The sequence below is a fragment of the Acomys russatus genome, chromosome 7, assembly GCF_903995435.1.
Source record: "Acomys russatus chromosome 7, mAcoRus1.1, whole genome shotgun sequence".
Lineage (NCBI taxonomy): Eukaryota > Metazoa > Chordata > Mammalia > Rodentia > Muridae > Acomys > Acomys russatus.
In genome coordinates, this window is record NC_067143.1 from 31,324,323 (window position 1) to 31,345,236 (window position 20,914).

At 41.0% G+C, this 20,914-nt stretch overlaps 1 protein-coding gene across 1 annotated transcript in view; it reads left to right on the plus strand.

Moving 5' to 3' along the window:
• Nucleotides 1–20,914, plus strand: part of Agbl1 (AGBL carboxypeptidase 1) — a 623,278-nt gene that overhangs the window by 104,032 nt on the left and 498,332 nt on the right. The window contains exon 6 of the mRNA XM_051148740.1: nucleotides 12,560–12,597. Within this exon, the coding sequence (XP_051004697.1) occupies nucleotides 12,560–12,597 (38 nt within the window). The remainder of the gene's footprint in view (nucleotides 1–12,559; nucleotides 12,598–20,914) is intronic.

Here is a 20,914-nt window from a genome sequence, read left to right on the forward strand (position 1 = left end):
GCTGTCCATGATCTTACTCATTTCTCCAGCTGTGTGAGTCTTGCTAAGTAAGAAGAAGCGATACATACTGATGAAGTTCCACGTCTACTTGACTATAGCCTAGGGATCGTCGCGCCCTTGGTTCCCCCTCTGCTTTCTGCTTGCTTTGGTGGATCACAGCATTGCCTTCACTGTCTGAGTCTGAAAAATCATTCAGTATGATGTGCTTTTGAATTTCTGTGATGATGGTAGTTTTCAAAGCCGACAGCTCGGAAAATGGATGCAGCTTTGTCTGTATCCATGTACCAGAACCCTTAACTTCCCGATTCACAAGCCAGTTTTATAACTAATTAGCCCATTGCCTTAGCAGTGCCCAGCAAAGTTGTTCAATCATGAACTGGACTCCTGATTCTATGCAGTGTGGATAGCACAGGGAGAGGGTATGCGAGTATTCAGAGATACAACAGGCAGCTCTCTATTCTAACTGGAATGTCACAGCCTGAAAATTTACACTGTGGTGATTAAATAATGGGCCAGACCCCATCAAACTCAGCAGAAAAGGAATAAGCTAGTAAGGCCTTAAGTAAAAGACATATATAAAGAAAGACACATATTTCTACAATTTGTCATTTATCTCTTTCTGTAGAACTTGATTCAAATATACTGTCTTTGACACGTTCTTGTCTACTTGTAGACATTATTTTATGATGAGCGTAAATTTTTTTCTTTTATTGTAGTCACTCAGAGTGAGTGATTTACTCTTTCGATTGATCTATGAGGGTTTTTAAATGCCTCATTCACTCACATATTCGTTCTTCCATCACGCGTTTATTGACAGCTTACTGTAGGGAGGTTATTACGTGGACACCAGGGATGGAATGCTGTGAGGCAGTCTCTGTTCTCAAAGGCTTTTGTTCATTAAGAGAAAAGGCAGATGCCAATCAAACATTCCATAGATTCCTGTAGAGGCACAGTGATTATTGTTGCCCCTTGAAAGGTGGGTAGGCTATTTTGCAGGTCTGTTTGGTTCAACAGTGTACTTGTGCTCCTTAGAGACCAAAGGAGACACACATACCCAGGCGTGCCTGTGTTGCTCTGAAGGTGAAGCCATTTGGAAGTGTCTATTGTTTAGCAGGGTGGCAGTTCCATTTACATGTAAAACATAGTTAACATTGTTTAGTTCACCAGACTTAGGACCATATTGGTCAGCTTTGTAATATTATAAAACAGCATAACAAGTAACTAACTTAAAAGCAAACACATTTATTTAGTTCTCAGTTTAGAAGTTCAATTGCAAAGTGTGTGTATATTGTGTGTGCATGCACATGGCAGCTGGAGGCCAACCTTGGTTGTCTTCCACAGGCAATGACTACCTTGTTTTTTGAGATAGGGTATCTTATCAGCCCGAAACCCTCCAAGTAGACTATGCTAGCTAGCCTACCAAAGATGTCTGTCTTTATCACACTGCTACTTGGCTTTTATATGTGAGTTCTGGGATCAAATTCAGGTCCTTGGAACAAGCACCTGCCAGCCTGAGCTAGCTTTTTTGGAGTGACCTAAATTTTATTTTACACATTAGTGTTAGCAGTTTATTATGCAAGCTGCTTTTTTTTTCTACTAAAAAGATATTAAAGCCTACCTTACACCTTGTGCACAGACACACAGTGTGTATGTAATATTTTTTATATCATTTCTGTGTGGGAAATATTATCGGAACCAGTGCCTACACTCATCTGAATGGAACACTTGGGACTTCTGTTTTCCAGAATACTTTTTGGTAATCCAGAAGGGCAGGTACTATGTATCAATTTGTCGTAAGAATAATGTACTGCTTTGAAACTCTCCTGACAGTTGACTCTTTGGCCGTACCAGAATACATCTGCCTGACAGTTATCAAAGGGCGTAGCCAGATTAGGTCCTGGTTAGTAACCACATGTTCAGCACCATTTGGCTCCCTGCATCAAAACTCCTAAGGTCCCATTCTTTAAGGGACCAGACTCTATTATTTCATTCATGATACTCTACTGTTATGGAAATTGTGACATTACTCAACAGCTGACTTGTTTCAATTTGGATTGATTCTCTTTTTAGCTACGTGCATGCTTTGAATAGAGTAAATCTGACTAATGAATTTGTAGGCAGGATTTGGCAACATGAAAGACTCTGGCCTCCCTAGAAAAGTTTTCAAAATTTGCCTAGTGTTTATGAGGAAAATTGCTTCTCACAATTTACACCATTTAAATCTAATTTTATTTATCAACAAACACTCTACATATGTACAAAACCCACTCTTGTAAAGCTATTTAGTCTTTAAACCCATTTAATCCTATCAGTGGGGTTGTTAAAATAAACATGGATGACTCTAACATGCCTGGGAGTTTACACACTGTCCCGTTTGCAAGAGCCAAGATATTGCTGCGTTTATCCTAGACAAGGGATGGCCTTCATTTGAGGATTGCATTGAAATCCAAAGCAAAGATAACTCCACACATCCAAATCCCATACAAATGTTGTTAATTGTCTCCCACATATCTCAATTTATTGATCCGGATGCTTCCAGGCCCCTAGTATTTGGGATGATCTGTGAACTCAATATTTAAAAGAATTTACCTATTTTATGCCTTTATTTTAATGCTTGCTTTGGCCTAGATGTATTTTTAGGAAGGTGTACATATACACAGAGGCAAAGAAAAGGCCCTAGCATCATTAAATTGATGGATCAGACACTTAGCAATTTTAATGAACTTTCTGTTCTGTTTTCAAATATTACAAGAAAAAAAGTTTTTCCCAAGCTCGCTAAATTTTTAGCACCTCATTTATCTCATCTATGGCACATATATGGGTAATTTGCAAATTATTAGATTTTAGAGGCCAAGGCTGAGATATTTCACATGTGTCATTATTTAAAGGTGTTTATGTTGTAGCACTTTTAAGACTTGTTATATTATTTTTGTAGACTAATAGCCACCAAGGTTTTCACTTGTTCCCATAATGGCGTGGCTTCAAGAAAAAAAAAAAGTTTTTATTAAATTAAAAAGCTTATTTATATTCTCACCCAAACACCTTTACGTAGTAAAAGTATGTGGTAATGGTATAGTAAGTATAACCATTCTAATAAATATAATGTTTGTCAGACAGACATTCAGTAACACAACGTACATGAATACTTACATTTAAATACTTCATATATTATCATTATCACACTCTATTTGCTGGGCTAATGTAATTTTAATAACACATAATAATACTTTAGAGCTTCTATGTCTAGGACACTAGGCCTGTCTAGGGATCATTCAAAACCTGGAAAAGATATTGAAATCTGTTGTGATGCATGTCATGACAGATGTCAAATCCTCCCTCTTCTTAGTCTCCGACACTTACAGAGTAAGAAATTCTTGTGTTCTCACAGCTGGGAAAAGGGCCTTGGTCCAGATGTTAATAAAGACATGCTATTTGAGTGTCATCAAGAAGACCAGAAGGTCTTTTAACCTAGATGCCATTAACAAACACACCCCTAGACTGTGCCCACCTCTTGGGCCACCTTGGGAACCTAAGTAATTCTTTCCACTGATAAAATTACAGTTGCGTGGCACGTCAGTCACTTAGGTCTGTCATATAAGGTATTTCAATAGCACTCATAGGGTCAGAGGGTTAGATGCTCATTTTTTGAGAGACTTTGAGGACAAAATATATGGAGACTGGACATGTATAGGCAACTCAACTCCATCACCCTAGCCTGAGAAATACAGTCTCGTGAACCCTATGCCCTATCTTAAGCAGAAGAGAGATGCTATGGTCACATGACTTCAATTCCGAATCTCTTTCATTTACATGTTTTTTTTCACTCAAAATCAATTTATTTTAAGGGTGTCATTGTACCATAGAAATATCACTGTCCTAGAAACAGAATATTCAGTTTGAGAATCATAAAAAGTGTGCTGGAATAGTTACTTATGCCCCTTAGACTTCTATCTTCATAGTAAAATGGGGCCATCTTAGAATTACTGTAAAAAAAATAATAATAATTAAAAGGACACTGATAAACATGTGTCACATTGGGAGGTCTCTGTGAATTACAGTGACTGCCAGTCCCTGATCCAAGCAGGACAGACCATTATGTCAAAGGCTACATTTTGTGATTCCTTTTTTTAAAATTTTAATGTCATTAATTTATTCAGATTACAACTCAATTGTTATCCCATCACTTGTATCCTCCCGTTCCTCCCTCCCTCCCACTTTTACCCTATTCCTATTTTTAATTTATATATTCACTTTACATCCTATTCATAGCCCCTCCATCCTCTTCTCTCAATCTCTCCCTCTCATCCACTTCCCCATCTCCCTTCCCCTTGTTCTCAGAAAAGGGGACCCCCTTCTAATCTACCCCAGCATATCAAGGTGCATCAGGACTGAGCGTCTCCTCATATACTGAGGCCAGGCAAGGCAGTCTGGTTAAGGCGAAGTGATCGGAAGCAGGCAACAGGTCCATGTCATAGACAGCACCTGCTTAACTTACTAGGAGACCCACATGAAGATCAAATTGCCCATTGGTTTCATATGTGCCTAGGTCCTGTCCATGCCTGCTCTTTGGCTGGTGCTTCCATCTCTGTAAGACCATCTATTGGTCTAAGTTAGTTACTCTGTTAGTCTTCTTGCGGCATTCTTGTTGCCTCCGAGTCCTTCTATCCTTCCCTCTCATTCTTCCACAGGACTCCCTGAGCTCTCCCTGAACAATGCAGGACTTCTTGTTCAAACTTGTGGAACAGCACCAAGACCATGGTGCATGCACAGGGATTTCAGGCAGTCCATTCTGCCTACAGTTCCCAGAGGGGCTAGGCACAGTTAGACTTTCTTAGTAATAAAGGTCATCTTTTAAACAAGTAAGATGGACATCTTTCTCTTAAAGTTTCTCCTATCATCTGGTTTATGAAGACCTCTATTTCCAGAATGGAAGAACAGTCATGGTACATAATGGTGGAGAGTTCTTTTGCCCAATTTGACCAGACATCATTAAAAGGGAAAGCATAGCTCTTTTAGAACTAACTCTGAGATTTATATTCAGCTAAGAGTGGTACAACACTGATTCTACCACAGTCATTTAGCAAGGCTCTGTAAAAGTTTATTTTGCATATATATGCTTAATTATAGACTTTGCACATTATACATTTATATATACATATTATACATAGGATTATAGTTGCACTTTAATGTATATCTTTCTTTATGAATAATTTAAGGAAGTTGAAGCTGTTTACCTTAAGTGCTAATTTAAGAATCACATTCCCCTCCTGTGTGTGGGAGCCCATGGCAGTTCTAGCCTGCTTGTTTGTTCCCAGACATTAGGATTTTACTTCTGGTGCTGGGGATTCTCACAGACCATTGGCTGCCTCTACCCTGCTGCTGCCTGCAAACCCAGAAGTAGTTCTAAGTCATCTTTCTTTTGCAGAGCCTTTGCATATGGCAAGCCTGTTAGGGTGGGGCTTATCCACTGCAGATCTCTGTGTCAGACAGTAGCCATCCTCCGTCCCTCTCCCTGATGTGTGTTACACACTGGTTTAGGGTTTCAGTTTTTGTAACAATTTATAATGATTGATGATGGTTCCCACAAGCTGCCTCTGACAGCATCTGGATAGAGCTGGATGTGTGAGTGCGTTTCTTTCCCTTTCCCATTCCAGAGAAATGGAAACGCTCCACGCTGGGCACAGTGTCTGATTTAGCCTTGATACCACATGCGCATGGATTTTATTTTCTTCCATTATGCAGGATCCATCTCAGTTTTTGTCTGTGAGTTCTTTCCTTTCCTGAAATTGATGAGCAGTTGAAGCCATGTGTTGTCCATTTTTCTTGTCACCTGGCGTGTGTGTGTGTGTGTGTGTGTGTGTGTGTGTACTCATGTATACTATATTTTTCTACCCTTCTATTTCCTCTCAAGCTAGGCAAGGGTCTGAGAATGTACCAGCTGGCATTCTGGTGTCTGTGCTCATGGCAATGTGTTCAATTTCTTTAAAGGACCACCTGCTTTATCCAACTGTTATTTAACTTATTCTTATGTTTCATTTTATCCTTAGTTCTAATCCCTCTGCCTCTGTCTGTGGGTTTAGCATGGATTTTTGTCTGTGAAGGATAGCCTTTCACGGTGACACAGGATTCTTCTTGATGTCTATGTGGTTACTTTTTTCTCCTCCCTCTCCTCATGTTCTGTTCATGTCACCGCCTCATGCATCTACCCTAGGCACCCTCTCCAAATTTGCAGATCGCCCATGCACAGATGATCTCTTTGACCCTGTCCTTACCTTTCTTTTTCACTTTAGATGTATTTATTTTATGTGTTTGAGTGTTTTACTTAAGTGTGTACACCATGTGTGTTCCTGGCGCCCTCATAGGTCACTTGGAACTGGAGTTATGGATAGTTAGCCATTATGTTGGATCGAGAAGCAAGTTTGAGTCATCTGCACAGGCAACAATTGCTTTTAACTTCTGAGCCCTTAACTTCCCAGCCCTTGTCTTACTTTAAAAAATACCAGTTATTACAGTAGAGATGCTTAAGTTAGTGCACCTTGCAAAAGCACTATTAGTCATTATTTCTTTAACAATACTCCCTAAGACTATAAACTCTTTGAATGCAATAATTGCTTTTTCAGTTTGTTCTGGTATGTAGTGATGCTCAGTAACCACTTATCAGAAAAACAAATAATACATTCAAGACCTGCCTCCAATGAAGCTCTCTGTCTTTATCTCCATGACTACCACTGACTATCTATGTCTCAGGATGCAGTGGTTGTTATATACAGAGCTGAGTCAATCAGTGGACTCAGCTGGGCAGGTTTCTTTTATCATTATACACTGACTCCAGGATCTTGCTTCTGTCATCTGGCCATAAACTGTAGCCCGCATCTGAATGATGCAGAAGTTACACTGAGACATATTTTGGACACCTGGAGTTATGTTGAAAGTAGAAGAAAACTGAGAACTAGGTTTAGAGTGAGGCAGAAGGTGATTGGTACCTTGGCAAGCTGCTTGTTAGCTAGTTGCCAGGTCTTAGGTGGAGTATTTATCCTGTACTGAGTAATTTCATCATCTGTCATTCTTGTAAAATAGAAAGCTGATGTATGCTGATGAACATAGGCCACGTCGCATTTGACACTTATGGAGGATCCCTAAGCAGTGGTGACAATTATTAAAGAGTCTCTTGTAATGGCTCTGAAAATTTATTCCCACCTGAAGAAGTAAACTGCATTGTTACAACTCTGTGGCTCTTTGGTAAATGCTTGGCAAGAGGATATTTACACAGTTGCCAACAGTTTAGCCTTAGCCTTTGCTGAGGAGAGTGCGAGTGTCCATAGTGTCTCAAATCCTGACTGGAGGGCCCCGCTTCAAAGAATGAGTGGAACAAAAGTTGTCCCTCTCTGTCTTTGGGTGGTAGTATAGTTCTTGGATCAAAGCGTTCTTCAAAAAATTTCCCAAATGGCCCTTTTATTGATAGGAATGCAGAGGATGATAGATGGGAGATGTTTTTTGCATCTTTCCATCCCATAGGGCAAAATGAGATGGTGGTAAGGAATGATGAACTTAAGGGAAAATGTCTTCCCTGTCCCTTCATAGAATCAGTGGGTCTATGAGAATGATGGCTGCTAGATGTCTACATCTAGAAGGAGACAGTCTGGACACAACACGGGGACCCAGCTCACTTGCCCAGGGTAGGGGGCTTGGTTTCTTCGAGTGGAAGTAGCTGAGATTTCTTATTTGTTTAAGCCTTATTGCCTTGCATTTGATGTTTTTCTGTTTTGAGGTAGGGTCACTATGTAACTCAGTTTATCCTAGAACTCACGGTCCCCCTTCTGAGCCTCTCAAGTGCTCTTATTCCAAGGCTGTGCTACCACACCCAACCCAACTAAATGTTACTTTCTGTTGGCGTAGGCATTGGCTGAGTAAAGTACTTGTCTCAGTTCTGCTGAGTGTTATCATTTTTCATGTTGCTTGGAAATGGATCAGGAGAGTCTTGTTCAGGCAGCAGACCGTTGCTACACACACTTGCCTGGTGACAAGACCAAAACCAAAGAGCCTCTAGATAGCATTCATGTAGCTTCTTGGATTCCATGTGGCAGGAACCATTGGAATATTGAATATTTTCAGTTAAGCATTAGTTTATTCTAGAAATTTGTTCTTATTTAAATCTTACATTAACATTACACCACAAAGAACACTTTCACTACTTCTTTTTAGGCAAAGCATTTGTATCACATTCCTAAGAAACAACACACACACACACACACACACACACACACACACACACACACACACACACAAGACAAAAATTTTTTAGGTAGTTAATATATTACATTCTGCTCCAATATATTTTATTATAAATCTAGTGAACTTAAAAACCTATAAAATTGACCTTGTCACAGACTGAAGTTTGCAAAAACATTGGACCTATGCAATCTAGCAACTTTTGTTTTCTAAGGTAAATATGCTCCTCTTGTCCTCTGGCAAGCTCCCACTACCTTTCTTGACTGCGTATTGTCTCACCTCTCCAGGGTCTTCTTCCTTTGGGGATGATGGTTTTTTGTGTTAATCCTCTCCTCTGCTTTTGGTTGGATTTTCTTGAGGATATTATCTGTTCCCATGGTTACAAATGATTGTTGCTATTGTAGAAATTAGTAAATAAATATTTTCATGTTCGAATGCCCTCTAGGATTGTAGATGGATGCTTGCAGCAATGTTCTGACCAGTTTCATGGAGTTTATCTTGAACTCAGCATGTCCTAAATGAGTGGCATTATTTTCTCTAAGATGTGACTTACTTCCCATCTTAGTCAGTTAGTGGCTTTTTTATCCTTAGATTTACCCAGCCTAAAAATTTAAGTAGTCACTCAGCTCTTTCCTTTCTTTTATATTTTGTAACTCTGTTTCCTGAATAATAATGTTCATCTGACATTATACTTTTTAGTTAAAAACAAATGAATGATGCCTCGTTTTGTAAAAAATTGAATTTGACTTTTACATTTTTTGTTTTATCAACTGTTTACCTTTATTCTAGTTTTAAATATATTTTATATGTTTATTTGAACACAATCACTGTATAACACATAAACAATATTTTTAATTTTTTAATGTTTATTTTCACTTCTAAAGATTTTATTTTATTTTTTGGCATATACATTTATATTATTACATGTAAATAAAAAATTACATACAGCAAAAAGAACCATGAAACAATCAGGGATTATATAAATATTAAAGTCATGGTGTTTTGGTAAATTTCGTTCCTTCTCAAGTCTCTGATGAGGTTGAAGACCAGATATTTCAGTCTGGGGTTAGCTGTTTAGGGGTTAGGGTGTTTTTATGTTTAGATAGATGTTTTAAGTTGACAGAGATGAGATATGATAGGTATTGATTCTCATTCAGAATTTTATAATTACCAAGGTAGGAAAGATGTTTTCTACAAGGTTGCCAAATATAATTCAACTTTTTTATACTACTAGACTTTGGCCTTAACCATGACTGCCATCTGTTGCACTTTAAAGCCACAGATCTTCCCTGGTGCCTCAGGAATCAGCTTCAATTTGACTGCAGCACAGGCCAGGTCATACAATGTCACCACTGAGATGATGCTTATTTGTTGTATCATCATGCTATTTGGTACTATCTAAAGAATTATGATCTGCAGTCATCTTTAATGTCACTGTCAACAACTAGAGAATGGCCAAGCCCACGCTGATCCATTACCAGCTCACTTATTAACATGCTTTAATGTGCACATGAGGACTTGCTAACACAGGATTCTGATTCATTAGGTCAGGGAACAGGCTGGGAACAGATTTGACATTTCTGGTCAACTCAACAAATATGAGGTTGTTGGTAAAGACTCTTAAGTTTCCTTTAGGCCATCCTTTCTCCTCACCTCTATTCTGCCCCCTGAACCTATGGTCTTGTTTCTTGTCCCATGGTGAATATTCTCTTCATGCTATGTTGTTTGTCTCTGTAGACTTGTCGGGTGATCTGGACTAAGTTAAGTGCCTTTCTTGGATATTCCTTATCTTTCCTGATTTACACACTGGTTCTTCTCTTCCAACTTGTTTTGGCTTTTCTGTCTTGCTAGGTAATGGTCTTTGCTGTTATGCAACAAGAAGGCATTGCCTAATAAGAGGAACATGCTTGGGCCATGCTCTTAAGCTTTACCAGACTCCAACACAATGAGCTAAATAAACCTGTGCGCTTTTAGCTTACCAAGTATTTTGTACTTTATTTTTGTAACAGAAAGTAGATGAAACTGAGGAAAACACTGGGTTAGAGAACACCCCAACATGAATTTTTGGAGGAATTCTATTTGCTTTTTTTGAGAATAGAGATATTACATATGACCCTAGAAATTTATGCTTACCACCAAGCAGTGATATGTTCCCATCACCTCTGAAGATTGGGGAAATGGGCAGAGGGGTTAGATTGTCCCTCCTAGGTCATACACATATGTGCAAACAGACCTGCAAACCAAGGCAGGAATCTTTTCTTCCTACCTCCATACAGAATCTTTTATCGGCCAACTCCTTACCTCACAGTGCTCTTTGCAGTATGTTGCCTAATACTGAAAAGAGTCAACAGTATTAAGAAGACAAAGGAATCAGAAAAAAGTTAAGAGTAAATAAAACAGAAATCACATACTTGAGGTATAACTGCATCTCCTAACCTCCAGGATTCCTATGAGAGCAAAAGGCTCCTAGCTCTCAGTGTAAACTCACAGCGGAGACAGTCGACTTAGTAAAACCAGCATGGGAACGTCAGAAGACAGTGGGCAGATTCCACTGAAAACTCCCCATTCATCCATCATTGCCTCTTTTTTCCCCACTTGAATTTTGGCTTCTGCAACCCTACTCTTCTAGTTCCATGGGGATTGACACAATCCAGGCTCTTCAATAGACAGAACTACATTGTGATGGGACAAGAACAGAATCAACAGGTGTGGAAGTAGCTCAGTATCTAGAGGAAAGAGGAGAGCAGCCAAATTCACTTCATGGGTGCAGATGAGAAAAGAAGGAAAGTATTCAAGACAGGAAAGAATTGAGAATGATCCAGCAAGGCACCTGCCCTACTGGATCACCAGCCAGGTCTCTAGGAATCACTTTGATACATCCTCTAAATCCATTATTAATACTCTTCAGTGTGCATAAGAGGATTTGTTAGAATAGGATTCTAACTTAAGAGGCGAGGGGTAGCATGAAGATTCCACATTTCTTTTTGGGTCCCAGCAAATGAGTGGTTGCAGGTAGAGATGGACACACTGAGTAACAAGGCCAACAAAACCTCAGATGCCATTTTGGGAGCCTACCCTCATTGTCTCATGTAAGTTCAATCTTGCTTTCCCCAAAGCCTCATATCAAAATACCGTGGATAAATGGATTAAGACCCCAAAAAAATAAGCTTTGGGGGATACACTCAAAGGATAGTATCCAGTAGGCATCTCTGGTTGCTCTCCCCCTCCCCACAAGGTTTGTTCAATCCCATAGCTTTCTCTAACCCTGGAGCCACCCAGGAAAGCCTGGGCACATTCTTGGCATTCCTATGAATGCCCCATCCCATTCCCCTGGATGCATCTAGCAGGTGGCACACTCTTCATCTTCCTTCACTTGCAATCCTTAACGGCTCCCCCGATCCCCCAAACATTCCCCCCCGCCCATCACCATCATAGCCAGGTGCGACTTCTTCTGGCTTTGTCCTTAGATGCTGTTCATCTCTTGCCTGGGAGCTTCAGTTCGCCCGTAAACCTGCTATTTTTATAATTTTAATCCGGCTTCCCTTGGCTTATTCCTCAACTGAGATAACCCATCAGACAGCAGCGGAGCTTTGTGTACTCTCAGATTTCAGGGACAAACTGAAGGGTCACTAGGATGTGCAACAAGAGGTGCTTTTACTCTCCTGTATGTTGTTTTACTGCAGAGGTTGTGAAATTCTGAGGGAGGAAGCAAATGTGGTTGGAGGAAAGTCTCTAGCAAGGGTCTTCCATCCTAAGAAAACAGCTTCTCCTCCCAGTGTGTGTGTGTGTGTGTGTGTGTGTGTGTGTGTGTGTGTGTGTGTTTGTGTGTGCGCATGTGTGCATGGGGGACCATGTGTTTTCCAGTGTGTCCCCAGAGGCATGAGTGGTTCAGGAAGTTAGCACTGAACTGCTGTGTTCAGGGTGCCTCCTCACCGGTTCCCTCCCAATCACCCTCTGGACTCTGGAGTCTCCACATGTTTTCAGGTACCAATCAAGAAACTGAGCAGCTCCCTGGCTCTTAGGAGCAGCAGTTAACAGAAAAGAATGCTATGCAAAGAAGTTGGTGGGAGGTGGGAAGCAACATGGGGGGAGAGGATGTTTTCAGCAGCATAGGAGACCTCTGAGACCCATTTGGAAGATAGGCACCTCACTTAATGTGATTTCTACATTTATGCCTTTTTAATGGTCAGTGAAGATCAATAGAATGCCTTCTCTGTGGTTAATAATGAGTCTGATAGGTGGCATCGATGAACACACTACCTATGGGATCCGTGGATTAACAAAAAAAGACCATTGAACACTGACTTTCACTTTTCTTTCTTTCCCCCAGGGCAGCCACTGAAGTTTTGGCAGCATTGCTGAAATCCAGTAAGCATCTCTCTCTCTCTCTCTCTCTCTCTCTCTCTCTCTCTCTCTCTCTCTCTCTCTCTCAGATTTGAAGATTTATTTATTTATTTATTATGTATACAGTGCTCTGCCTGCATATACACCTGTAGGCCAGAAGAGGGTGTCAGATTCCATTACAGATGGTTATGAGCCACCATGTGGTTGCTGGGACTTGAACTCAGGACCTCTGGAATAGCAGTCAGTGCTCTTAACCTCTGAGCCATCTCTCCAGCTCCCACCAGTAAGCATCTCTTTAAAAGAGGGGTTATCTCTTCCTGTCCTTATCTTTGAGATAGGTATTCATTTGTTCCATGGCTCCCTTTTGGCCTGTGAAGAAAATAGAGAGCCCTGTGCCAAGTCTGTTGGAGAAAGAAGGGACTATGATGACTCTAGGAAAGAGTGGATTTATCTCCCTCCATGTGGACATGTCCACTTAAAATATACAGTTCTTAGTGTTGATTGTCAAGTGGACAGAGTCCAGAATCACCTGGGAGGACATTCTCTTGGCATGCATGTGAGGGATTAATTAACATGACTGAATGAATTGAGGTGGGGAGACCTGGTCAAAGTGGATGCCACCATTTCCTGGTAGGCCTCCTTTAGTTTTTGCTCTCTGCTTCTTGGCTCTGTGTGTAACATGGCTGGCTACTTCAAGCTCCTGGTGCCTTGGTTTTTCTGCCATGATGAACTGTACCTTGAACTATGAGCCAAGATCAGTCTTTTCTCCCTTGAGTTGCTTTTGTTAGAGTATTTTATCACAGCAACAAGAAAAGTAGCCAAGACAATGACAACTGTCCCTATAAGGGAAGTAAGTTGTGTATTGTAGCCCTGGGGACTCCTCAATTCCATCTGACAGAGGAAGCAACCGTTAAGCATTCTAGAATAAATCCCAGCCTGTGGGACTGTCCAGTGGAACAAAAGGCTATGAATGGGTAGGTAGCAGATGCTTGCATTTGCTTTTCAATGTTGCCTATGACTCTATACACTTGGGCAGGTAGGGTGTTGGGAATTACTTGGACAATGTAGATGTTGCTAAGTTTTTTCTTTTATTAAAAAGTTCTTTCTTTCCTAGGCTATGAGAGTGATTGCAAAAAAAAAAAAAAAAAAAAAAAAAAAAAAAAAAAAAAAAAAAAAAGAAAAAAGAAAAAAAAAGTAGCTTGGAGGTTCTGAATTATTGTGAGGATTTTTTTTGCCTTATAGCCTTAGCCTAATTACATTGGGAGTCAATTTCACGTGTGCAATATAATAGACAGCATGGTGCACTTGGGAGTGAAGTCTTGGCTTAATGTTTTTATTCCTCCCTCCTTACTGCTTCGTCTGTTTTAATTTGGAAACCAACTTCTTCAATGGTGATATTTGTTTCTCTATAGGGAGCCTGGGGCCTGTGGGTAATAGGTGAACTTTAATAAAACTTATAAATAAATAAATAAAAATAAAACACTTTCTCCACCAACCATCTATCTCTGTCAACCCGAAGCATGGAGGAAAGAGTCACAGTGCATGGTGCTTCCATTTACAGACTGAAGAAGAAAATGAAGCCTGATTTAGTTGATTGGAACTTCATACAGTATCGATGTCTGTCCACAAACACAGCTTTAAAACATGGGGTAGGTAGAAGGCAGTGAAAGCAGACTAGAAAGGGAAGAGAGGCAGGCCTTGGAGTTCTTAAGACAGAAAGATGTTACTTGTGGGTTCTGGAGAGGAGCTGTTGGCTCTTCAGAGTCGAATTATTATAGGTTTAACCTCTTGATTCTCATTATGGCACATGGTGCCATCGTCCATTCAAACTCTTGGTGTTGGATGGAGGACGAGGAATGTGAAGGAAGCTTACTGGGCTGCCAAGGAGGATCATGCTTTGGGACAGTAGCTTTCTCCTGAGTTCTCCCAGCCCAGCTTTGGCAATGGAAAACTTGACACTTCCTGGGAAGGGAACCCTGAGAACTAAGGAAGGGCATCTTACCTCCAACATGCATCTATGGTGCAGAAAAAAAAATCTGAAAGCCGTCTGCTGTTTCTCAGCTCTAGTGATAAGGGTCATAGGATCTTGGCCTAGAAGACCATAATATTTGTAAATATGAATGGACTAAGTCACATGCTGTTTTTCTAGGTGTTCCATGCACTGGCCAAGCTGAGTCAGCTGAGCCTGCAGTGGTAGGGGGCTCAGCTCTGAGTTTTCTAACTTATATTCTTTTTTAGGGAAGTGATTCCCAGCCTTCCTAATACCATGACCCTTTAATACAGCTCCTCACATTGTGGTGACCCTGAACCACAAAATTATTTCATTGCCACTTCACAATTGTAATTTTGTCACTGTTAAGAATCGTTATGTAAATGTCTGATATGTGACTCTCATAAAAGGGTCAGTTGACGTCCCCGCCACCCAAAGTCACAACCCACAGCTTGAGATCCACTGTTTTAGAAGCTGACTCTGACTTTCCTCCTGTGTAGAAGCCCCTGATTTCTGTTCCCATATGGCTTCCTACCTCAGCGTGCTGACTTCATTGAACTGAGATTATTTTTCCTTCTCTCAGAAGGAGATTTTAAGGGACAAAGGTCATTTCTATTCATCTGTGTGTTTCTTGTATCAGCAAGACACGGCTGAAAGTACATATTTGTTGATTACAGTTAAATGATTGATTTGTGATATTTACCCACATGAAATAGCAGGATTGCTCCCTATAACCTAAATCTAACAATCCATTCATAGAAGCAGTGGTCTTTACATTTGTAGTTCTAATCTCTGTTTACTTTACTAATAGACTGTTAGGCAACTGAAATCCTGCTGTCTTCTTCATATAAAGCAGGCTTTACTGTCCCATTAGGAAGATATATGGCACTGTCTGCTAATGCTGCTGAGCTGTCCATATGGGTCTTTGCCTGGGTCTTTTGTTATTTATACCACAAAACAGTTGGGTCAGAGACTCTCTAATATTCTTTCTCCCACTGAATACACAACCTTCATTTATATCAGGACCTCTTATCTTTGGCACCATTGGCATTTTGATTTAATTCTTCTTGGGATCTGTTCTATGCATTGTGGAATATTTAGTGACACCCCAGAACTCTATGGACTAGCACCTGGCATTGTGTTTATATATGGTGACACACCCCACTCTATGGGAATCAAAACTGTTCTTTCTTTCTTTCTTTCTTTCTTTCTTGAACCACCGGTATATATTTGGGTACACACATGAGCTAAAATCCACCCAACATTTCAAAAGATCCTTCCCAAGATAACCATTTCTTGGCAGTTCATAAACATTTTCATGTTTCATAACTGATCTAAGATTCCCCAGCATCAAGCATCACCCATATGCATTTAAAAGCAGCATTTATCACAGAGAAGGAAAACCATCATTACAAACATTCACAAAGTCCTTGGAAGGGAACCTGCTGGGAAAGATCTTGAAACTCTTAAAATAAGGAAGGCGACTGTAGTGTGTAGGTGGAAAGGTTCGGAGATCATACGTGAGCTCAGCACAAAAGAAGGCTGCACTTAGATGGCAAAGTTGGGCCATGTAAGAGCAACCACAGCCTGCCAGAGAGTTGCAATTGTTGTACTACCAGCCTAACCGAAGTATACGTGGCATGGGGTATCTGGTCCTAGATGACACCAGTGCAGGTAGGCTAGAGTTCCTGCAGGGCTTTGGGTGTATGGAGTGTTTCTAGTCCCTTATGATGTTTATATATCAGTTGTAGCCAAACCTTAACATGGAATATGGAATGCCCTTTAACTTGAAGAGTGAGTTTCCTACTAGTTGAACTTAAATGCAAGAAGTTAGATTTATTTTTGTCTAGTTCAAAACCGCATGTGGCACATCTCCCCCTGGAGTGCTTATGCTGACTTTGATCTATAAGAGGCATCCTTCTTTTGGGTGGCGGTTGTTCAGGCCTTGATGCTTACTTGTCAGCAGGTATAAATGTTGGCAGTTGTAGTAGATCTCAGTAACTGCATCACCAACAGAGGGCATTGGCTTGTCTAAACAAAACGACAGCAAAATATTTACAGGTTGCGGGTAGTCAGTGTTTCTATGAAGGTCAATACTATGGCATGCTTGGGAATCTGAGGTGTCCAGACCCTTATTTATTTGTGGCTGCCTGGAGTCAATCCCCACCAGTGGCAGAAACACCAGGACTCAGAGTTCTGAGAGGCGTGAGGTCTGCCTACAGCAATAGCGCAGGGAAAGGAAAGAACTTTGGATCCCGTTTGGGAGAGTTTATTATTTTTCTTTGGCTCCTCTTTCCCTTATCAAACAGAGGCTAGAGGAAAAGCCAGCCCAGGAGATGTGGATGTTTGGAAGAGAAATGAAGCAAACGCCATCTCAAATCTCTTTCAATTCCAGGGCAGGCAAATTTTTGCTCAGAATTCTGAGACCTCATGTCCAATTGTCTCAGCTATTTGACACTACAAATGAGAAAAAAATCATTGCGCATTTGAGAGTCCATTTGTTTCTGTCTTTTAGATTAGAATGGCCTGATCTAAATTCCACATCGGTCCTCACATCAGTTCCTCTCTATGCTCATGCATGCACAGACTCTCCACTAAGTGTCCCTGTGCCGAGAGCTTGCCTCTTTGTGTTCTGTTCTATCCAAAAGCACTTAGCTTTTTATTATCAAAATTTAATAAAGCTTTGATTAAGAAATCGCACTACTTCAATTGCTTATGCTGTTTTCCTCTAACAAGCCAAAACAACATCTTATGAGCTCTCTCTGTTTTGCTCTCTTGCTCTCTCTCTCCTTCCCTCCCTCTTTGCACTAAGCTTTTGTTTCTCTCATTTCTCTCTCTCTCTCTCTCTCTCTCTGCCCTTCTCCCTAACTTCCATACCTTCCCCTGACATCATTGTCCCCACAGTCCCTCTCTCCTTCTTTCTGTTTCTTAACCTCCTTTCCATAAGCATTAGCCATGAATGCCTTTATGAAAAATTATGACCATGGAGGCAGCCCTTGAAATGAGGTACAGCAATGGGATTGTAGTTGATTTGTGCTGGCCCCAGGGATGAATCTTCCAGTAATGTCTGGGTATTAACCTTGCGGCCCAGACTTAAAGGTCATAATGTTGCAACAAAGAAACACCTTCTGGCTCAGGCCCTAAATTTACGAAGGCAATGAGGAGTCTACTTCACGCCTCTCCCCTACTTGAGAATTAGCATTCAGAGGACTCTGGCAGTTTGCAGAAGTTAAGGGATGGGAGGAGCCTGAGAGACCTTAGTGCAAGAGAAAGATAAAAGAAAGGAAGGAGGGATGTACAAGAGGATGAATGAAAGTTTGGCAGGAAGATGCGACTTCTCACCACAGCCCTTCCTAGTTAATGCTCTGTCTGCCTGTCTCCCAGGGGGCAGCCTGCAGCAGTGTTGCTGCATGCAGTGAGAGGAGGGAAGGGCAAACCCTGTAAACCGAGCTGCCTGGTATGCCCCGTAGCCTTATGCTTGCAATGCTGGAGGACATGGTGGCCAAGTGACTGTTCTGCTTTGAAATGTCAAAGACGGCTGATTTTAGGATTCACTGAAAATGCTAGGAGTGCTGGCATCTCCTCGGAACGAATATGTGCATTAGAAGATGGTTGACACTGTGGCCCCTTTCGCCTGATGATCATAAATAAGCACCAGCAGATCAATGCAGCCTTCCTTGGACTCATGGGTATGTTTCCACATAGCCTGTGACCTTCCCTCCAGGAGCACTGGCCTTCCTGGACAAGCCCGGCACTCCAGGTTTTCCAGACATTGTGCTTCCTCTGCTGTTTTCCCAATGAAACTAAAGATGGTAGACTGTCATGGTGGAAAGACCTTGAATTTTCCTTGTATTTTTGAAAATATTTCTCTCTCTCTCTCTCTCTGTCTCTCTCTCTCTCTCTCTCTGTCTCTCTCTCTCTCTCTCTTACTCCCTCCCTCCCTCCCTCTCTCCCCCTCCTTCCCTTCTTCCCTCCCTCCCTTCCCCCTGTACATACAGGAACAAGTATGTGAGTTCACTTGTATGTGGAGGCTAGAGATCAACTTCATAAGCTGCTCTTTAGTTTATATCCATGTTGTTTTGTTTGAAAGAGTCTCTTACTCAACCCAGAGCTTGCCAAGGGGCCAGTGAGCCTCAGGGATCTGTTGTCTCTGCCTTCCCAGTGTTGGGATTACAAGCATGTTCATGACTGCATCTAATATTTTGGTGTGGCTTCGGGGATTGACTTGGACTAGGTCTTCATGCCTACCAAGTGAGCACTTTACCAACCAACTGATCAACCTTCCCAAGCCAATTATTATTTATTCTTTGATTATTTTATAGTAATGCCTATGTTTACCATGTAGTGGATGATGTTGTGAAATGTGACACACTATGGAATGGTTAAGTAGAGTGAAATAACTTTTCTTTTTCTTTCTTTTTATACTTTGTCTTACTCCTTTAGAGTAGTCTGGCCTAGAACTTACTGTGTATCTAGGCTGGACTTGAACTCATGATCTTCAGCCCTCAGCCCCTTGAGTGTTGAGATTATAGGCATGGGCCATCATGCTTTTCCAAACATGTGTGTTTGCTGAGTAGAGAGAGCTTAACCGTGTCATTTAGTTCTCACAGATCCCTTAAAAGGTAATTAATGGGTATAGTCAGAACTGTATGGACCCGGAATATCCTGGAAACTATTGACTTAACTTGTCCCTCTCATTCCCAGAGGAGAAAACTGAGAAGTAGGTAGAAGAGGTGAACCATGGAGAGCTCTGAGGCAGCTCAAACAGCTCTTCTTAGATCTCAGCACGCGTGCCTCTGTCAGGGCATGTCTGAATACCACCAACTCTCATCATTGTCCAGCATTGGGTTCCTTGCTAACTCTTTACAGTATAAAATGGTTCTCAACTTTCTTAATGTTGTGACCTTTTAGTATAGTTCCTCACGTTGTAGTGATCCCCAAGCAGAAAATTATCTCATTGCTACTCCATAACTGAAATTTTCCTGCTGTTATGAATAATGTAAATATATGATATTAAAATATCTGATATGTGCCCCCCCCAAAGGGGGCATGACTCACAGATTGAGAATCACTGCTTTACATAGAAGGATGAAATCAATGATCGTTCTGCAGATAAACATATATGACTGTTTTCTTTTTTGGGCACCCACACAAGGATTGGACTTCTTACTGCATCCTCATACCTCATATCAGGCCACATTAAAGATGCTGTTAATTATTTATGTTGGATAAGGAAGGAGTCCAGTTTCCTAGAATTTGTTTCCACTATGCCTTAGTAACTGTGGTATGTTCATAAACCTGATATCTCTTCTACATGACTTCACCCGATGAACCAAAAATCTTCTTAAAATAATATTGATTTTTTTTTTTGTATTTGTCACACAGGGATGGACTGCAGCAATTGGCTTCATATGAAGGCAGCATAGCAAGCTACATCCATCAAAATTCTGATTTAAAATGACAACACTTATTCCCACCATTTATTGAGTTCTTAGTATGTCAGACACTGTATATATTTAACCTGAAAAGAAGCTTTTGCCACCCCCATCTTACAAGTGCAGTAACTGAAGTTTGGAAGGTTTAGATAATTTACTCAGCTAGCTGGCTTCAGGATTTTCTGGGTAGTCTCTTTGTCCCAGTTAGCTAAGCCCTATGCGTCACCAGGAAGAGATTCAACATCCAAGGAAGGTACAACCAAATGTTGAAAGGAAGCTAAGTAAATAGTGTCCAAGTATCAGGAGGACTAGTTTGGAAGAGTATGCATTACTTAAGTCAGAATATCACATGTCCACTCCACATAACATTTGAATAGGACCCAGCGAAAGATGTTGGATTGCTAAGGTGTGAGTGAGGAGCCTGTGTCTACTGCTTGGAGGGTGAGCATCAGGACAGGCTGATGAATGAGCGCCTGAGATCCAGGACCAAGCAGGAACTGGGAACAGGCTCCTATTACACCATATTCAATTTTGCCTATTCCTCTTTATATTCTTGGATTCAAGACCAGTCTTGTCTGCCAAATACTTACGTATTTTGCATAAGTACAAAAGTGATTTTTAAAAAGTTTAAATGAAAAGGTTGCAACTTATTCTGGTCGTCTCTTTTCCCTTCCCCCCTGCCCCCCCCCCCCCGCCCCCAGCACCCAGTCTGACTTTGTGGGTTGTGTGGGCTGAGTTGTAGACAGCCGTTCCTGTAGTTTATCTTCTTGCCATGTGGTGGTGCTGTTCTTCTAGTTATCTCGACCACTGCTAGTCCAATATTTATTTTCGGTGAGTAATTTGTTTATCAGGAGGTTATTTTAATCTAATTTTGGCCATATTTGCTAGCGCACACTATCTGTGCTTCCCAGCGTTA